At 43.9% G+C, this 17,841-nt stretch overlaps 2 protein-coding genes across 5 annotated transcripts in view; both read left to right on the top strand.

Moving 5' to 3' along the window:
* PIWIL2 (piwi like RNA-mediated gene silencing 2) overlaps window positions 1-8,318 on the top strand; it is an 88,136-nt gene extending 79,818 nt beyond the window's left edge. For all 3 annotated transcript variants that reach the window (XM_079926350.1, XM_079926351.1, XM_079926349.1), the window contains 3 exons: window positions 4,563-4,816; window positions 5,266-5,373; window positions 6,169-8,318. In XM_079926350.1, the coding sequence (XP_079782476.1) occupies window positions 4,563-4,816; window positions 5,266-5,373; window positions 6,169-6,325 (519 nt within the window). In that variant the 3' untranslated portion in view covers window positions 6,326-8,318. The remainder of the gene's footprint in view (window positions 1-4,562; window positions 4,817-5,265; window positions 5,374-6,168) is intronic.
* Window positions 8,319-14,655: 6,337 nt separating this feature from the next.
* The window catches only part of SLC39A14 (solute carrier family 39 member 14), a 47,832-nt gene continuing 44,646 nt past the window's right edge, over window positions 14,656-17,841 (top strand). For both annotated transcript variants that reach the window (XM_079926348.1, XM_079926347.1), the window contains exon 1: window positions 14,656-14,802. The gene's annotated coding sequence lies outside the window, so the exon portion shown is untranslated. The remainder of the gene's footprint in view (window positions 14,803-17,841) is intronic.

The raw sequence follows: 17,841 nt of genomic DNA, 5'->3' as shown, positions 1-17,841 counted from the left end.
GCTCAATATAGTTAATAACATAAATAACATTTATTTTATTTTTTATTTTAATTAGTTAATTTATTTTTGGCTGCATTGGGTTTTCGATGCTGCGCGCGGGCTTTCTCTACTTGCGGCAAGTGGGGGCTACTCTTCGTTGTGGTGCGTGGGCTTCTCATTGCGGTGTGCGGGCTTCTCATTGTGGTGTGCGGGCTTCTCGTTGCGGTGTGTGGGCTTCTCGTTGCGGTGGCTTCTCTTGTTGCAGAACATGGGCTCTAGGCACACAGGCTTCAGTTGTTGTGGCACGTGGGCTCAGTAGTTGTGGCTCACGGGCTCTAGAGCGCAGGCTCAGTAGTTGTGGTGTACTGGCTTAGTTGCTCCGTGGCACGTGGGATCTTCCCGGACCAGGGCTCGAACCCATGTTCTCTGCATTGGCAGGCGGGTTCTTAACCACTGTGCCACCAGCGAAGTCCCATAAATAACATTTTAAATTAAAGATTACTTTCAAAATGTTCGGTGATGTTTTACATTTTGGCAAATGGCTTTAATGTTTGGGTTAGTAAAAGGCAAGTGAATATCCTACATTTAATTTATTGCAGTGTCACACATCATTTACTTTCTGGAAAATTCTACTGGATATTTATGAGCGAATTAGAGTGAAAATGGCAAGTAATGTAGTAGGAGTATTGTGAAATTAGTTTTGACTCTGTGCACTCTCTACAACATCTAAGGGGAAGAATTGGAGCCCAGAGCACCCATTGAGAATCACTCTGGCCCATACCCTTCATCTGAGCTCCTAGACCACATGTGAGTCTGAGTGCCAGTGTTGCCTTCCACTCATGTGTGAAAATCAAAACCAAGCTACATTCTTGACACTTGCCTTAGCTTTAGCTCTCATGATTAGTAATCACTTAATGTTGAGTTCATCTGTTATTTGGCCTGAGGGTTGAGAAGATTAAACTCAGCTGTAGTTAATTCAGCCCCTTTTGCTTTTCCTGTGGCTGTGGCTCTGGCTCTGGCTCTGACTTCATATTGCTGGACTGGTCTGACTAGTGTTCAACCCTGGAGACAGAAGGGAGTGGGCCACGGTATTGCCTTTGGAATCAAAAGCTTCAGGCAGCCAGTTTCCAATGTGTGAGAGTATAGGTTCTTTCTGCTTCTCAGTTCCACCTTCACTTCCCTTTTCTTAGCACAATTGGGAGGATCTTAGGGTGGAGAGTTATCTTGAGCAAGTGATTATTTGGGGACTCTTCCAGACCTCAGCCTGCCCTTTCTGCACCTGCCACTTCTAGTAGCTTGCCTGGCCTCTTCTTCCTTTTTTTCCCCCATTTTTTTTTAATTGAGTAAAATACACATAACATAAAATTTACCATCTTAACCATTTTTAAGTATAACATTTCAGTGGTATTAAATACATTCAGAATGTTGGGCAGTCATCATCATCATCCATCTCCATAACTCTTTTTTTATCTTGTAAAACTGGAGCTCTGTCCCCATAAAACTAATTCCCCATGCTGCCCTCCCCCTAGCCCGTTGCCACCACCCTTCTACTTCCTGTCTCTGATTTTGACTACCCTGAGTAGCTCATACACGTGGAATCATACTGTATTTGTCTTTTTGTGACTGGTTTATTTCACTTAGCATAATGTCTACAGAGTTGACCCATGTTGTAGTATTCAATACATTGCAGTGCTACCTGGAATCCTTTACCCGTCTTGCTGACTGAATTGTCTGCTAGTTCTTTCACTGAGGCATAATATTCACTTTTTCCTCTAGAGAACAAATGTCTTATACTTCTCTGTTCCCATAGCATTTTATTTATATTCTTTGTTATGTTATTTGTAATGTATTGAGAGTATTTACTTTGTGTCTGTCTCCCCAGTGTTAATTTGAGTTCCACTAATATTTGGAAGGTATCAAGATAATTTTTAAATTTTCTGAGGCTAGCACAGTGGCTCATATCTAGTGGTCATTAAGTGTTTGTTCAGTGAATGAATGGAATCACACATAAAAGAACATCTCAGACTTCCAGCAGATACTTATTTTCTACTTGATCCTCACCGTTGTATTCAGTGCTAGGGATAGTAAGCCAACAAGCACAGTCCTGCTTTCATTAATTTATTGTTTCATGTATTTACCCTAGTACTGAAGTGATTTAATAATGTATATTTAACGTTTATGTTTCAGTATTGTGATTTGTCTCATATTTTGACCCCCCTAGATCATAGTCTTATCATTTATGAAATGAAGAGAATGGACTAGATGACCTAGAGAAGTTACCATTGTTGACTGTTGTTATTAGATTTGAAAGCTCCTTAATAACAGGAATCATGCCTTTCACTTCTACTGGAATCTTACATAGGGCCAAGTATAATGTCTCACACTCAGGAGTTGGTTAGCAGATTTTAAAGAAAGAGGTAATATCAGTGAATACTTCAGACGAATTTGATTCTATTTTTCACTCCATTGATCTTGTTAGATCCCTTCCCTGTGCTTCAGAATATCTGTATGTCCTTGATCTAGTTTGTTCTCAACTTTTGTTTGTAGCTTAAAAAAATTATATACGTATATACGCACACTTTATCCCTCTTAACCCTGAGAAGAAGAAAAGTAAGGTGCTTATTTACATCCATTTTTCAAGTGAGGAAGCTGAGTCTTCAGGAGCACAGCTGAGGAGCAGCACATTCAGACTCAGTCCCAGGTCCCCTGACCCCAGACCCAGTGTAATTCTTCTCTGCTTCCTCATCTGTGAAATCAGGTTTTCTTCCAGATCTAAGTGCCTGTGTTACCCACCCTTTTACACAATGTATCAGTTAGGGGTCTTTGGGAAGTCACAGAAACGTGCTAACTTTAGCAAAATGGGGATTAATTGGTAAGATCATGGAGAGTCTCAGAGGATTCGTGAGAAGGTTGAGCGTCAAGCTGGGAAATGGATAGGGTTCCAGAAGCAGAGACCTGAAGAAGCACCACCACAAAGGGAAAAACTCCAAGTGTTTCTTATTCTCTGTCGAAGAGTCAGAGTGAGGGAGGAGTGTTCTTCTGGGGCAGTTTTGTTCCCCCAGTGGGCAGCCTAGAGACATTTTTGGTTATAACTTGAGAGAGATTGCTACTGGCATCTAGTGGGTAGAGGCCAGGAATGCTGCTAAACATCCTCTAGTGTCAGCCCCCAGTAAAAGGAATTCACTGGCCCTACATGTCAGTAGTGTTGAGGTTGAGAAGCCCTGGATTAGGGGAAGGTACCTTGATTAATAATCGCACGAATTCCAATGTACCCTGTTGGAGGCAGGAGGACACTTAAAATGCTCTTACCAAAAAGAGGTGGAATAGATGCTAGACAGCCAAAAACAACATAAAAACAAAAAAGTACGACTGGGGCAATAATTCCAATCTTGGAATGTGAAGATGAATCACATGTTTGTAAATACAGTACTTGCGGGGTCTCAGAAAAAAGAGACATTTATAAAATATTTGAATTTTAAACTTAAACTCCAAAAAGATGCTAGGTGATTATTTATTATTAAAAAGGGTTCTTTGAAATGAAACTTAAATTTTCATGTAGAGTAACCTATAAAGAATATGTAGTATAAGCCTATCTAATTCAATGATAAATTAGGGTTTTGAGGGGAATTGTGAACAAAAACCTAGGATGAACCAAAATCAGAATCAAACTGTCACTAACTGAATTAAACCAAAGCACTTTATTTATTTATGTATTTCTTTGGCCATGCCACATGGCATGTGGGATCTTAGTTCACCAACCAGGGATCGAACCCGTGCCCCCTGCAGTGGAAGCATGGAGTCCTAACCACTGGACTGCCAGGGAAGTCCCTAAACCAAAGCACTTTAAAGAAAACTTATAGTTTAAAATGAAACAGCTTATTTTTTAAAATTATTGAAGTCACATACAACTAGAACATAATTATATTCTCTAAATGGGAAAAAATTATTTTTCAAAACTGATTCAAGCCAGCATTTAATTTGATTTGGATCCATGGACAGTTTACCAGGACTGAAGTTTACTTAGTTATATTAAGAATATTTAAAAAAAAAAAAAGAATGTTTCACACTATACCTGATGGTAGGATAATATTTAGTAAAGGATCCCCTTTCATTTGTCAGCAACTTTGGATGTTGCTGATACACAGAAACGTGAGGATGGTGGATCTGTGGGATGTGCAGTTGTATGTTAGAATTTCTACAGCAGTTCACCTTGTTTTTTGCCTAGACAGGTAATTAGTGTTAAATCCAAGTAGTAGGAAGATTGATTCAGCCCATAATTTTCCTTCCTTTTAACTTCTTTTCACACCGTTTCAGTGTAAGCCGTATATATGTGACTCAGAGCCTGCTTATTTGGTTTCATATTTTATAACACCTTTGGTGTACCAGACCGGTTTTACTACCCTGAGGAAGTCTAGAAATGACTAGAAGCTGCTTCTCCCTGCCCTTCCAACATGATGGCTTTGGGTCCAGCTGTGAAAGGGACCTACTCCGTGTCTCCAGGTTGTTCACTGAGTGAGCCTTTCTCTGTCTGTGGTCATTAGCCCCAGGGCCACACAGTTCACCTCAGCAGGGTGTTGTTTCAGGTGAACCACTGTCTCCCAGAGAAGATTGTGGTGTACCGTGATGGAGTGTCTGATGGCCAACTAAAGACAGTTGCCAGCTATGAGATTCCTCAGCTACAGAAGTGTTTTGAAGCTTTTGAGAATTATCATCCCAAGATGGTGGTATTTGTAGTTCAGAAGAAAATCAGCACCAGTGTGTACCTGTCTGCTACCGAGCACTTTATGACTCCCTTCCCCGGGACTGTGGTAGATCATACAATAACAAGCTGTGAGTGGTAAGTGGGCGAGACACAGTATTTCAACAAGAATAGGTTGGAGAAGTTGTCTGTTCCCTGGGTATTGGAATGGGGAGGTTGCCTAGAGAGATGTGGAATGGGATCAGAGATTTTACTGTTAAAAAGTAAAATTTTAAAAACTATTTAAAAACACACAAACCAACAATGAAGCTTTTCCCTCTTAAGTATATAATATTGAACATACAGTCTTTTCCTAAGACTATGCATGCTTAACCTTCTGCACACAGATGTCATTTCTACCACCATTCTTAAATAGCCTGTTGAGTCAGGAGACCTGAATTCTCAGCCTAGTTTGGTCCTTGTATGTCCTTGATCCAGTCATTTGACCTCTCTGAGCCTTAGGTGAAGGAGCTAGAATGAGCTCCAAGATCTTTTCCAGCTCTGGCCAAATCCAACTATACCATTACTTTGTACTTTTTCCTTTCTAGGGTGGACTTCTACCTTCTTGCCCATCATGTACGACAGGGTTGTGGCATTCCTACCCATTATGTTTGTGTTCTCAACACTGCACACCTGAGCCCTGATCATATGCAGAGGTGAGCTGACCAGTAACCTACTCCTCACTTGTAAATAATTCAGGCCAGGGAGCTAAGGCTAAGACCTGGAATTTTAAAACCACTGAATTAGACAAACTGGATCACTGGTTTTTGGCTTAATAATTTTCTGATTCTCTTTGGAAGCATTTTGAATTTATCTTTTGAAGTTGGATTTCCTAATACTCATTTTCTCTTATATAATCAGAAAAGACAAATACTGCCCACTGCCAGGAATATTTACCCCTTGAGTTTCTTCTTGCCTTTCATGATAATGGTATCTTTTTGAGGTGCGACTGATAATCCTTGTTGTACACTAAAATTACTTGGAGACCTTTCAAAAAATACACCCAGGCTTCACGAACTCCAAGCATTCTGAGGCATTCGCATTTTTAAAAACTGATTCTAATGATTATGACACACAGCCAGGTTTGAGATGCGTTGCTCTTGCGCTCAGATTATATAAATACTTTGCTGGGGTACTTACCTTTCTGCAGCTTTTTCTTGAGGCAGAAAACAAAAACAAAAACAAAAACATGTTCTCCTTACTGTTTTCCTTGTTTTGATATAAAAAGAGGAGAACCTAAAGTGGGAATTTCCCCATGCCCTCTTGACTTACAAATAGTGGAAATAGATACAATTCCACTTAAAAATAATGATTCCCAAAAGTTGCATCATCTATTCCTCAGTCCCCCAGTTTGCTGGTAAGTATGCTGTGTCACACACCCAGAAGTACATAATGTGCTCCAAATTGAAGATGAAAAGTGAAAAGGATCATGTTTTCTTCTTGGCCTACAGGTTGACTTTCAAACTGTGCCACATGTACTGGAATTGGCCTGGTACCATTAGAGTTCCAGCTCCTTGCAAGTATGCCCACAGGCTAGCTTTCCTGTCAGGACAAATCTTGCATCATGAACCAGCCATCCAGCTGTGTGAGAACCTGTTCTTCCTGTGACTGAACAATCAGGACATGGGCTGGTCAGAGCAATCAGACTTCTGAACTCAGCTGTGAACTCAGCTGTGCAGGATTAACAGTGACTGAAAGGGGTTTTGTGTTGGTGTTTTCCCTTTCACCAACCCAGTAGAATAAGATATCTTTTTTTTCTTTTCTCTTTTAAACCTGATATCACCAAGAAGCAGTTTCCACCCTAAGGATCAGCTAGAAATTGTCTCGTTGCCTTTGTAGAGCACATGGGGGTAGTCTGCTACTGCGTAGATGGGGTGGGTGAAGACAGGGGACCCTTCAGGAGCCTCCAAAGCCAACTTGAGCTGTAGAAACCCGCAGAAGCAGCGATTGCACTTACAAACTCTGTTTACTAATAAGCAGTTCCCATTTCTGGTGCCAGAGGTGATAATGAATGAAGTCTTTGCAAGTTTCTTAAAGTAGAGAGCTACTTTATTTGGGCAACTGGGAAAGGTAAGAAGGCAAGGTTTTTCAAGATATGCCTATTGCTGGAAAATGTGAAAGGCATGTAGTAAAACCAGCTGGTGGGATAGTCAGGCCCTTGCTGACCTAATCTTCTCTAGGGATTGAGTTAATGACACGTGACTTGAGCTGGCTTTGAAAGAGGCGTTTAGCTATTCCTTGGCCTCCTATGAGAGGCCAAATGCAGTTTTTTCTGTATATTTCAGTTGCTTTATAGCATGCCATGTTGATTTCTTCCTCCCTCCCTCCTGGCCACATATACACACACTCAGGCCCGAAGACAGCTTTGCTTCTTGTTACTGACCTTTAGTAAGTTTCAGTTTTTTTTAAATTAAGCATCAGAACCTGTGAAATTCAGCAGCTTGGAAGGTTCATGAGGGGGCATGAGCTTTTCTCGACCCTTTCTCCCCAGTGTGTCACCTTCTTTTCTGTTGATACGTTTGCAAATTGAATCACTCATTTCCCTTGCTCAATACCCTCTTCCCGGCTGTTGGCTCATTTTGTTAGGAGTTTTTCTGAATCCATGTTACGATTTCTAGAAGTTGGTTTTGGGAAACATGACACTCCTTCCAAAGTCCAGATGTTTCAGTTTAGAAAGTTGTCACTGTGTCTGTGGGTTTCAGTGTTTTGGGGAAGCACTGTTTTTGTGTGTTTATTTTTCCCCGTTTAAAAATTTCCAGTCCCTTCAGGGCTAATTCAGTCATACCTTGCTTTACCTGGGTTTTAAAAGACAGTTACATTTAATCTTTTCAAATTTGTATTTATTTTTTGGTATGATGGCAGGGAGGGGACGAAGCAGAAATCCCTATTTTATATGGCAGTGTGTGAGAAGAGAAACTTCAGCTTAGAAATCTTTAGAAGAAGAAAACTGAGCAGGCGTTGCGTTGGCAGAGGGGGAGCGGCTCTGGGTGTCAGTGGTCTTAAGTGCACTTCGGTTCCGTTTGGAGTGAGGGCCAGCAGAAGGCTGAGACCTGGGATTTAAACACCATGGAATCAGACACATTGGATCACTGGTTTTTGGCCTAACAGTCTCTGATTCTCTTTGGAAGCATTTTGAATTTGTCTTTTGAAGTTAGATTTCCTAATACTCGTTTTCTCTTATATAATCAGAAAAGACAAATACTTGAATATAATACAAAAATTTCACTTTTTATGCCTGGTTTTCTTGTCTTGTTATTTCAGTCTTAATGTGAAATGACTGAGTCATGGGGTAGGAAATAAATAAAAACAAATTTGTATAAATGTGTAGTTGTGTTTGAAATAATGTCATTGACATACGATATTGATATAGTTCTTTTCCTTTGTAGAGCTGTAACACTTGTTAAAATTACTAATTTGTTACTAGGCATGCTGGACGCAGCTCCAGTATTAGTACCCAGGTAATTTCACTGAGATCTGGCAGTAAGATTTCTTGGAAAAGAGTCTAACAGTCTTACTTCTGGGACAAATGAGGCAACTGTGTGTGTGTGTGTGTGTGTGTGTGTTGTCTTGTTTTCAAAAATCTCTTTTCCCATCAGACAATTTCCATGAGCCTAAGTGAGAGCCAGCTCCTAAGGGTGACCCTCCCTTCTCACCTTTTCCTAATGCTTGCCCTTCTTTGCATGTACTTCATGGTGTGTCTGTAACCTTTAAAAATACCTTCCCAAAGCACCCTGGCTGCTTGCCTCACCACTACGTCCTTTTCTATTTATTTAGAAACTCCATCTTAAATGATGCAGTGCTTCTTGAACTCATTCTAGAAAGAATCCAATTTCTTCTTTATTAATTTTTTAAAATTAAAAAAAATAAATTTCTTTTTTAAAAAAATTTATTGATTGATTTATTGGCTGCATTGGGTCTTTGTTGCTGCACAGGCTTTCTCTAGTTGGCGGCGAGCGGGGGCTACTCTTCGTTGTGGTGCGTGGGCTTCTCGTTGCGGTGGCTTCTCTTGTTGTGGAGCACAGGCTCTAGGTGTGCGGGCTTCAGTGGTTGTGGCTTGCGGGCTCTAGAGCACAGGCTCAGTAGTTGTGGCGCACGGACTTAGTTGCTCTGTGGCTTGTGGGATCTTCCCAGACCAGGGCTCGAACATCATATGTTGATGCTCAACATCATATGTCATTAGAGAATTACACATTAAAATGAGATACCACTGCACACCTATTAGAATGGCCAAAATCCAAAATACTGACACCACCAAATGCTGGTGAGGATGTGGAACATGAACTCATCATTGCCTGAGGGAATGCGAAATAGTATAGCCGCTTTGGAAGAAACTTTGGTAGTTTCTTACAAAACTAAACATATTTTTATCATATGATCAAGCAGTCACACTGCTTGGTATTTGCCCAAATGAGTTTACAACTTTTGTCCACACAGAAACCTGCACATGAATGTTTAAAGCAGCTTTATCCATAATTGCCAAACTTGTAAGCAACCAAGATGTCCATTAGTAGGTGAATAAACTATGGTACGACAAGGCAATGGAATATTATTCAGTGCTAAAAAGCAATGAGCTATCAAGCTACTGGAAAGACCTGCAGGAAACTTAAATGCATATTACTGAGTGAAAGAAGCCAATCTGAAAAGGTTACATACTGGATGATTCCAACTATATAACATTCTGGAAAAGGCAAAAACTATAGAGACAGTTAAAGGGTCAGGGGTTAGGGGAGAGGAGGGATGAATGGGCAGAGCACAGAGGATTTGTAGGGCAAGGAAACTATTCTGTATGATATTGTATTGGTGGATACATGTTATTATATATTTGTGTAAACCCATAGACTGTGAAACACTAAGCATGAACCCTGATGTAAACTGGGACTTTAGGTGATTATGATAAGTTGATGTAGGTTCACTAATTGTAACACATGTACCATTCTTGTGGGGGATGTTGATAATGGGGGAGGCTGTATGTATATGGGAAATCTTTACCCTCTGCAAACTGTGCTGTGAACCTAAAGCTATTCTAAAAGATACATACATATTTTTAAGAATGAGTAAGTGTGGGTGTTCCTTGCCGGTCTAGAGGTTAGGATTTGGCGCTTTCACTGCCGTGGCTGGGGTTCAATCCCTGGATCCCTAGTTAGGGAAATGAGAATCCCCCAAGCTGCACGGCACACAAAAAAAGAAAAAGAATGAGTACGGGAGACTTCTGGCAACACGGCAGACTTGAGCTGACCATACTGACGAAGGTTGGCCGAAATAGGAAAAAAAAATTTTTTTTATGTTAAGTAGCTGGATTTTCAGGAAATGGAACGAGGGAAGAGAGGAAGATGTGGGGGAAGGAGGAAGGAGGGAAAATATTGAGGAACAAGAAAGAAAGGGAAGCCAGAGTGGTTATAGTTGATGCCAACACGGCATCCCAGGGTTATGGACAAAATGCAGGGACAGGAGCACTGAGCTTTTTCATTTCAGATAAGGATAGAAGATGCAGCCTTAGACCTTATGAGGTGCAGGATTGCTGGGGTGAATTCTCCTAGATGAAGAGAGCTGGAGCCTGGAAGGGGAGTAGAGTAGAAGGTCCGTGCCAACCATCCATCCTGGGGCAGCAGCAAGAAAGTTAGACGAAAGGCATTTCTGAGAAATCCCCAAGCTTGGGCCACAGACAGGTGTGTGCAGCCTGAATTCATATTAGCATGTGGAAGGACCACATGCTGACAAATTACCATGAAGATTGGCCCAGACTGGTGAGAGCCCAGAGCCCTGGAGAAACAAATAATCAACTGGATTGCAGCACACACAGGTATAAATGGGAACTATGAAAAAGAAGATATAGGAGAGAATGAGAAGGTCTAATAGGAGTTCCTGCAGGTTAAAATAGAATAAGCCACACGATTATGGACAATATAAAGATAGAGTTTTCCAGAATGAGAGACAAATATGAATACCTGAAGAAACTCATTGAGGATAAAGAAAAGAACAACCACTCCTAGATGTACTGTAGTGAAACTACAGAACACCAAAGACAGAATCTTAAAAACAACCAGAGAGATTGCTTATAAAAGAAGTTAGACTGGCAGCAGACTTGTTACCAACCACAACAGATGCTGAAGACAAAAGGAATAATAACTTAAAAATGCAAAGTCAACTTGGAATTCTGTTCCCATCTAAACATTCATTCAAAGATGAGGACTGGGGCTTCCCTGGTGGCACAGTGGTTAAGAATCCGCCTGCCGATGCAGGGGACATGGGTTCGAGCCCTGGTCTGGGAAGATCCCACATGCTGCGGAGCAACTAAGCCCGTGCACCGCAACTACTGAGCCCACGTGCCACGACTACTGAAGCCCGCCTGCCACAACTACTGAAGCCTGTGCGCCTAGAGCCCGTGCTCCGCAATTAAGAGAAGCCACTGCAGTGAGAAGCCCGCGCACCACAACAAAGAGTAGCCCCCCGCTTGCCTCAACTAGAGAAAGCCCGCGGGCAGCAATGAAGACCCAATGCGGCCATAAATAAATAAATAAATAAAAAGATGACCAAAATAACAATATTTTCTAATAAAGATCAGAGCAGAAATTAATGAGATAGAGAATAGAAAAATAATACAGAAAATCAACAAAACCAAAAGTTGGTTCCTTAGATTAACAGAATTGGCAAGCCTTTAGCTGGACTGGCCAGGGGAAAAAAAACCTTACAGAAATTAAAAGGATTATAAAGGAATACTATGAACAATTAAATGCCAACAAATTAGGTGTCTTAGATGAAATGAACAAATTCCTATAGATAACTTGCTACTGAACCAAGTGTTATTTTTCCCAGTTATCTTTTTTTGCCCACTGAAACCCTCGGATGATAACAGAAATGACGAATGTGGCTTCTAAAGATGTTTTCTTTTGTCTGACAGAGTGTGGGGTCCTAGTCCTCTGACATGATTGTGGGTGAACTAGAACCTTCACATTCCGTCTGATCCTCTTGAATTCGTTAAGACATGCCAAAACAGAGAAAACTCATTTTTCCCCTTAAAGTGTCTTAGAAACCTCGCCATTGGTTTCTCCAGTCTCTCTAGAGCTCGCCTGATAGCTGGAGGGTGGAAGGGGGATCTTTGCCCCACCCTGCTGATCAAATTGTCTACCTTTCAACACACCACAGAGCGGGGTTTGATTTCAAGTCCCCAGTCCCACTTTGTACACTGTCTGGGCCAGGGTCTCATTTCCCTGGCTTCTTTCTCAAGGCTGTTCCACTAACTTCGGTTACAAGAAATCTGTCTGCATATCTTTTGAAAAGGCAGGCGGCTGTGGCATCTTGTCAGAAGAGAAATAGCAGTCATGAAAATGTCAGATTTTTATGTTTACTTCCTTAAATATTGCCCAACATCAAACTTTTAGTGAGCTGACCTGTTCAGTCATCCAGCTAATATTTTATTGAGCATCTGTTATGTGCAAGATGTTATGTTAGGGGATGCAGGTATATACAGAAATCTTTGGTAAGCAAGACAGATTAAGGTCCAATAAAGAGGTTAGAGATGGAAATGAAATAATTTTTAAGGGGAAAAGCAAGTACATAAACCATATAAAATGTTTTAATTCTGTGAATCATGATCCAATGAAATCAATTTAGTGGGTTTGCTGTCACTGTTTAAAAATTGAAACAATATAAAATATCAGAACGTTGACTATACTAAGGAAGTTTTGTAAGATTTTTGTTCGCTATGTTGTTATTTGTACTGGAGATGCAGTGTAAAATATTTTTTACTGTTGGTTACAGTAAAAAGAGTTTGAAAAGGTAGGTCGAATATGCTTCAGGACAATCAAGAATCTTTCTGAAGGGAGGTGGCTTTGAAGAGTTAGAATTTTAACAAGTGGAAATGGGGAAATAAGAGGAAAAAGGGCTATATTAGGTAGAGAGAAAGATAGAATTGGGGCTCCAAACCTGGCACTAGGCAGGAAAGACTGCGGGACAAGGCAGGACTTTGGGTATCCCTAAAGAATTTTGTGTGGGGGTGGTTATGGAGAGTTAAGACCTTTTGATTTTTAGCTGTGTTAATAATTAATTGAATTCCCTAATGGATTACTGATAGCTTATCAGCTCTGGTGGACTTTGGCAGCTCTACCCCTTTCTGGTTGCAAACAAGTGAGAATGCTGTGATAGGGCCTGTGGTGGGGTGTCTTGTCCTGCCTCCCCTCCCGTTTCTCTGAAGGTACCTTCCCCCCTGTTTGTAGTATTGACACATTGCCTGGAAGAGCCTTTGGGATTGCTTTTAGACCTCAGTTTTTTAAGAAGAGTTTAACACCTCTTTGTAATATGTATTTATGGGCTTCAAACTTTTCAGAGCTCCGTGTGTTAGAAGCATGCTTGTTTTACTTAATCAATGGGTGAGTTTCTCATTCCTTTTCCAGAACTTCAAGAAAAGGAATGCATGGTATAGACTGGTCCATTTCTTTTTTTTTTTTTTTTTTTTTTAGACTGGTCCATTTCTGACAGCCCATTGGATTTGGGGTTGAGAGTCCCAAATGAATGACATAATGTCTGAAAAATACTCGAGTTTAACCAAGAAAGACAAATATAAAGGGTTATTACAAAGATGAAGGGGCTCTGAGGGAGATTCTGCAAGAGATACAATTACTTTGAAATCCCTTGGAAAATGAGAGGAATATCACCCCACCTCTTACTCAATTGGAGCACTGTAATTGCAGGGTGAGGATAATTAAATTTTAGAAAAACCCACGGCCCAGCTAGTCTCTTCAAGAGTGGCATAAACAGTCTGGCCTGCTCTGGCTTTGCTTCAGTGCTTTCTCTCTTTTTCCCTCTCCACCTTCCTCCTAAGGAGGAACAGGCTGCCACCGAGGCCTGGATTCTTCCTGCCACCCACTCCAGGGATTGTCTGCTTTCCTTTCATCACAAGCACTGCCATCATGGGCCTTCCTTTCCCCAGGACTTGCAGAGTAGGATGTGGTCCCCCTTCCCTGTGCAAATACAGAGGCACTTAGTGTCGGCTGAGCACCAGTCATTGAGCTGGAACAGGGACTTGGGTACTAACAGGCTACAATTCTGCTTAGAAAGCCCTTCCTTTGGGTCCCATAGACCGAGGTGGCAGCTGGCTTAGCTGCAGAGGAAACAATCATGACGTCCAGCAGAACAGAACAATGGGAATTTAATGGGTGGCTTATTTTCTCAAGAAATTTGCATTTCCGAGGCTTGATATCCATCTCAATAGAACTACTCCACATCAGAAAAGACTCCTAAGACACTCCTCACACAAAAATTAACATTTCTCCCAGCTTTCGGTTAAGCAATATGTGGTGCGACATCCAATTCGAAAGTGAGTATAATATGGCTTATTTAGAACTTGAACAGGAATTTTTTGTTCTTTCGTGTGGTGGGAAAATGCAGAAAAAAACATTATCTATGGGTACGTCCCCTCCCAGGGAGTATTTCAGAATCGAGCTTTTTACATTAATCAAAAGTGTTCAGATGTATATATATATATATATATATATATATACACACACACACACACACACACACACACACACACACACATATTAGATGGGTAGCAGTGTTACTCCGAGGAGATGGAGGCCGGGTTGTGAGAACTTCCCACGTAAGGAGAGAAAGGTCTTAATGGGAGGTTTCCAGCGGAAGGAGGAGCCTGTGGGATGGAATTCGCGGCAGGGTTACGAGATGAAGCTAGGCTCTCGGCGGGCTAGGCGCAGAAGTGCGCTGGCTCGCCCCGCAAGCCTGGGCAAGCCAAGCGCTGGTCGGGTCTAGCGGGCGGCTGGCAGTCAGCTCACACACGTAGCCCTACAGCCAGCCAGGGCCCCACGTGGCAGGCCCTGGGGAGAGTGGGGTGGGGCGGGGGCGGGGCGGGGCGAGAGCGGGGGCGGGCCCGGCCGTGACGCGCAGGGTATATAGCGGGGCATGCGCGCCGCGCGGGGGAAGGACGCAGGCCTGGGGGAGAGGGCAGGCGGGCTCCCTGCGCGGGCGCGCCGACCTAGCTGCGCTGGTGCTGCTGCTGCTGCTGCTGCTTCGGGCCGCCCGAGGGCCTGGTTTGTGAGGGTGCGCCGGGCCAGGTGGCGTCCGCCCAGCTTCAGGTGAGGTGGGGAGGGCGTGCGGGAGGGGCGGCTCCGTGCCCCGGGGATAGGGCATCGCGCGCGGGAGCAGTGCGCCTCCGGGGCTCGGGGTCACCGGGTGGGGGTGGGGGCACGGCTGCGCAGAGGACCCCGAGGCCGGCAGCGGTTTCGGGAGTCGCTCCGGCGCACCCGCATGCGGACCGGGACGCTGGATGGAGGCGACACCTGGCTACCTGGCCGCGGTGCCACGACGAGGGTTACTTGGTGGCGAGGCAAGAAAAGGCGCAGCCACGGTCCCTTTGGCTGAAGAGCGCGGGATGTGGGAGCCGGAGCAGGATGTCGATAGCCGCACTAAAAGACTGAGAGGTTTCCTGGAGCCCATAAACTCGGGCTCAGAAAAATCAGAGTAGATGGGCAAATCTGGTGGGCAGCGCACGGGGCGGCTCTGATGGTGCACTGGTGTCTGGACTTTGCTTTTCAGGAACTGAGTCCCTCACCCCACCCTGGCCAGACCGCCTCCCAGCTGGAGATAAATGACCCGTATCTTCCGGCTGGCCCGGAGCAGGAGCTGGAGGATGGCAAAGGAGGGACTAACTAAACTCCGACCTGGCTTATCCCGTGGGCATGGCTTTTTAGCTATTTTTGGTCCCCACCGACCGGGTTAGGTGGTCTGGCTCAGGCTGCCCTCTTTTGGTGGGTTGGGGCAATGGGAAAAAATACCATCCAAGCAATTTACAGTGTGATCCTGGGGTCCAATTGAGTCAAGAAATTTTCCGCAGCTCTGGCTTGTGGCTTCAGTTTTGAGGATCTAGAGTCTGCTAGGGCCTGGGTGTCCATGAGTATGTGAGCATGATTTGGAGAGTGGCTGAGGGCTCTCCTGGGGGCCTAAGAAAGGGTGGGGGGAGGAGCAGCTTTGACCTGACCCTTCCTCCTGGAGCTTCCCTGGGCTTGCTTTTGTCTGGAGTCACTCTTTCCTAAGAACCCCAGGCCAGTTAGGTCGGCTGCTGGGAAGTGGTGGTGGTAATGTGGTGGGTACTGGCCTGGCTTCCTGGCCTCTGTCCCAACTCTGCTCCTAACTTGCCCTGTGTCTGGAAGAAGGAGTCAGATTAGATCTGTGGTCTCTTACCCATAGCATCTACGATTAATCCTTAACTCTTAAAACAAGAGACATAAAAACTGAGAGAAACTTAATGAAGCAAGAGAAAGAATGTCGAGAATCATAACTTTTAGCACCTGAAATTGAAAACTGCATATTCCATTTCCTGTTGGAGGCTCAGAGATGAGTTTTTCATAAATTGTGTGATAGCCACTATATAGACTAGTGGTGCTCCTCCTGGGTTGCAGGTATGACTAGAGAGCACCAAACAGAATGATTGGCCTTGTCATTTAGGCAAGAAGACTACGTTGAGGTACCAGGGCCCCGTGGCTCTCAGTATTTCATCACTTCAGTATGTAAATATACAGTGCCTGGTCTGTGCTTGGCTCTGCACTTGGCCACTGGAGAGTGCAAAGAGGGGATGGGGCCTGGCTCCTGGAGACACTTGTTGGGGGGGAGAAAGAACATCCATACATGAAGAGTAAGGTAGCAGCACAAGAGAGGTCACACTGTTGTGTTTGGTCAAGTTCAGAGAAGACAGCACTCTACTAGAGATGGTATAAGGTGACAGGAGAATTCCAGGCTTTTGAGCCAGGTAAATCTGTTCACATCCTGGCCCCATCACTCTCCAGCAGGAGACATTTCTTTTTTTTTTTTTGGCGGTACGCGGGCCTTTCACTGCTGTGGCCTCCCGTTGCGGAGCGCAGGCTCAGCGGCCATGGCTCATGGGCCCAGCCGCTCCGCGGCATGTGGGATCTTCCCGGACCGGGGCACGAACCCGTGTCCCCTGCGTCGGCAGGCAGACTGTCAACCACTGCGCCACCAGGGAAGCCCCCAGGAGACATTTGTTAACTTCTGTAGACCTGTCCTCACTGCTGTGCATCATGTTGTGGTTGTGCCTGGAGCATAGTAGAGGTTTGTGATCATCTACATCATCATTATCATCATCTTCTCTGGGATGGAGTGGATTATTTAGGGGTCCCAGGAGCTGATAGGTAGGTTGGGTTGTAGGAATGGTATGAGCCCAGACGTAGGGTTGATTCATCACCTCCTTGGGAACATGGACGCAATTTCCATGCCTTTCCGGATAGACTTCTTTTCAGTGGCCTGCTAGGGATTGTTCCACATATTCACTGTCCCACAAAGACTTTTTTTCAACCTTTGGTTTTGGGAGCTACTTTGATTCTTTCAGGTAACGGAGATACTCAGTTTCCGGGCTGATAATAGGCGGGTAGGACTTAACACTGCGTGTGTATCTGCGCGCATGCGCACGCACAGTAAATTATCAGTCATTGGACTGGTTCGGTTTTCAAACCCCTTACACCATCTTCTTCTCTTCCTTACCTGTTCACACCTCACTCAATTCCAGGAGGACCATCAATCCATGTCCAATATTTACAGGATCTTGCGATCTAAGTGGCAGTGCCATATGTCTGGAAATCGGGATCTCCTCCAGAATAATTCAGCCTTTTCGTACTTGATGCCTGCAGAAAATAACGCTTAAGCGTTTTGCAGAACCACCCATGATAGGATATTGAACTGGAGGGACTTCGGGAATCTTCGAGTCTAGGCCCTTTGTTTTACAACTAAAGAAACTGGATCTAGAGAGGTTAACTGGTGTTTGCAAGTCACATTGTTTGCTAGTGGCCAAGAGGCTTGATTGAGAGGACCAAAGAAAGGTGCAGTTTTTATTCCTAAGTGTGATGATAAAATTGCTGATAATCCTAGAGTGTTTTTTTTTTTCTTTCTTTCTTTTTTTTGCGGTACGCGGGCCTCTCACTGTTGTGGTCTCTCCTGTTGCGGAGCACAGGCTCCGGATGCGCAGGCTCAGCGGCCATGGCTCACGGGCCCAGCCGCTCTGCGGCATGTGGGATGTGGGATCTTCCCGGACCAGGGCACGAACCCGTGTCCCCTGCATTGGCAGGCGGACTCTCAACCATTGCGCCACCAGGGAAGCCCCTCTA

Source organism: Stenella coeruleoalba (assembly GCF_951394435.1).
Source record: "Stenella coeruleoalba genome assembly, chromosome: 7".
In the NCBI taxonomy this organism is placed as follows: domain Eukaryota; kingdom Metazoa; phylum Chordata; class Mammalia; order Artiodactyla; family Delphinidae; genus Stenella; species Stenella coeruleoalba.
Note: the sequence above shows the minus strand (reverse complement) of the source record. Positions and strands in the feature narration are given on the sequence as shown.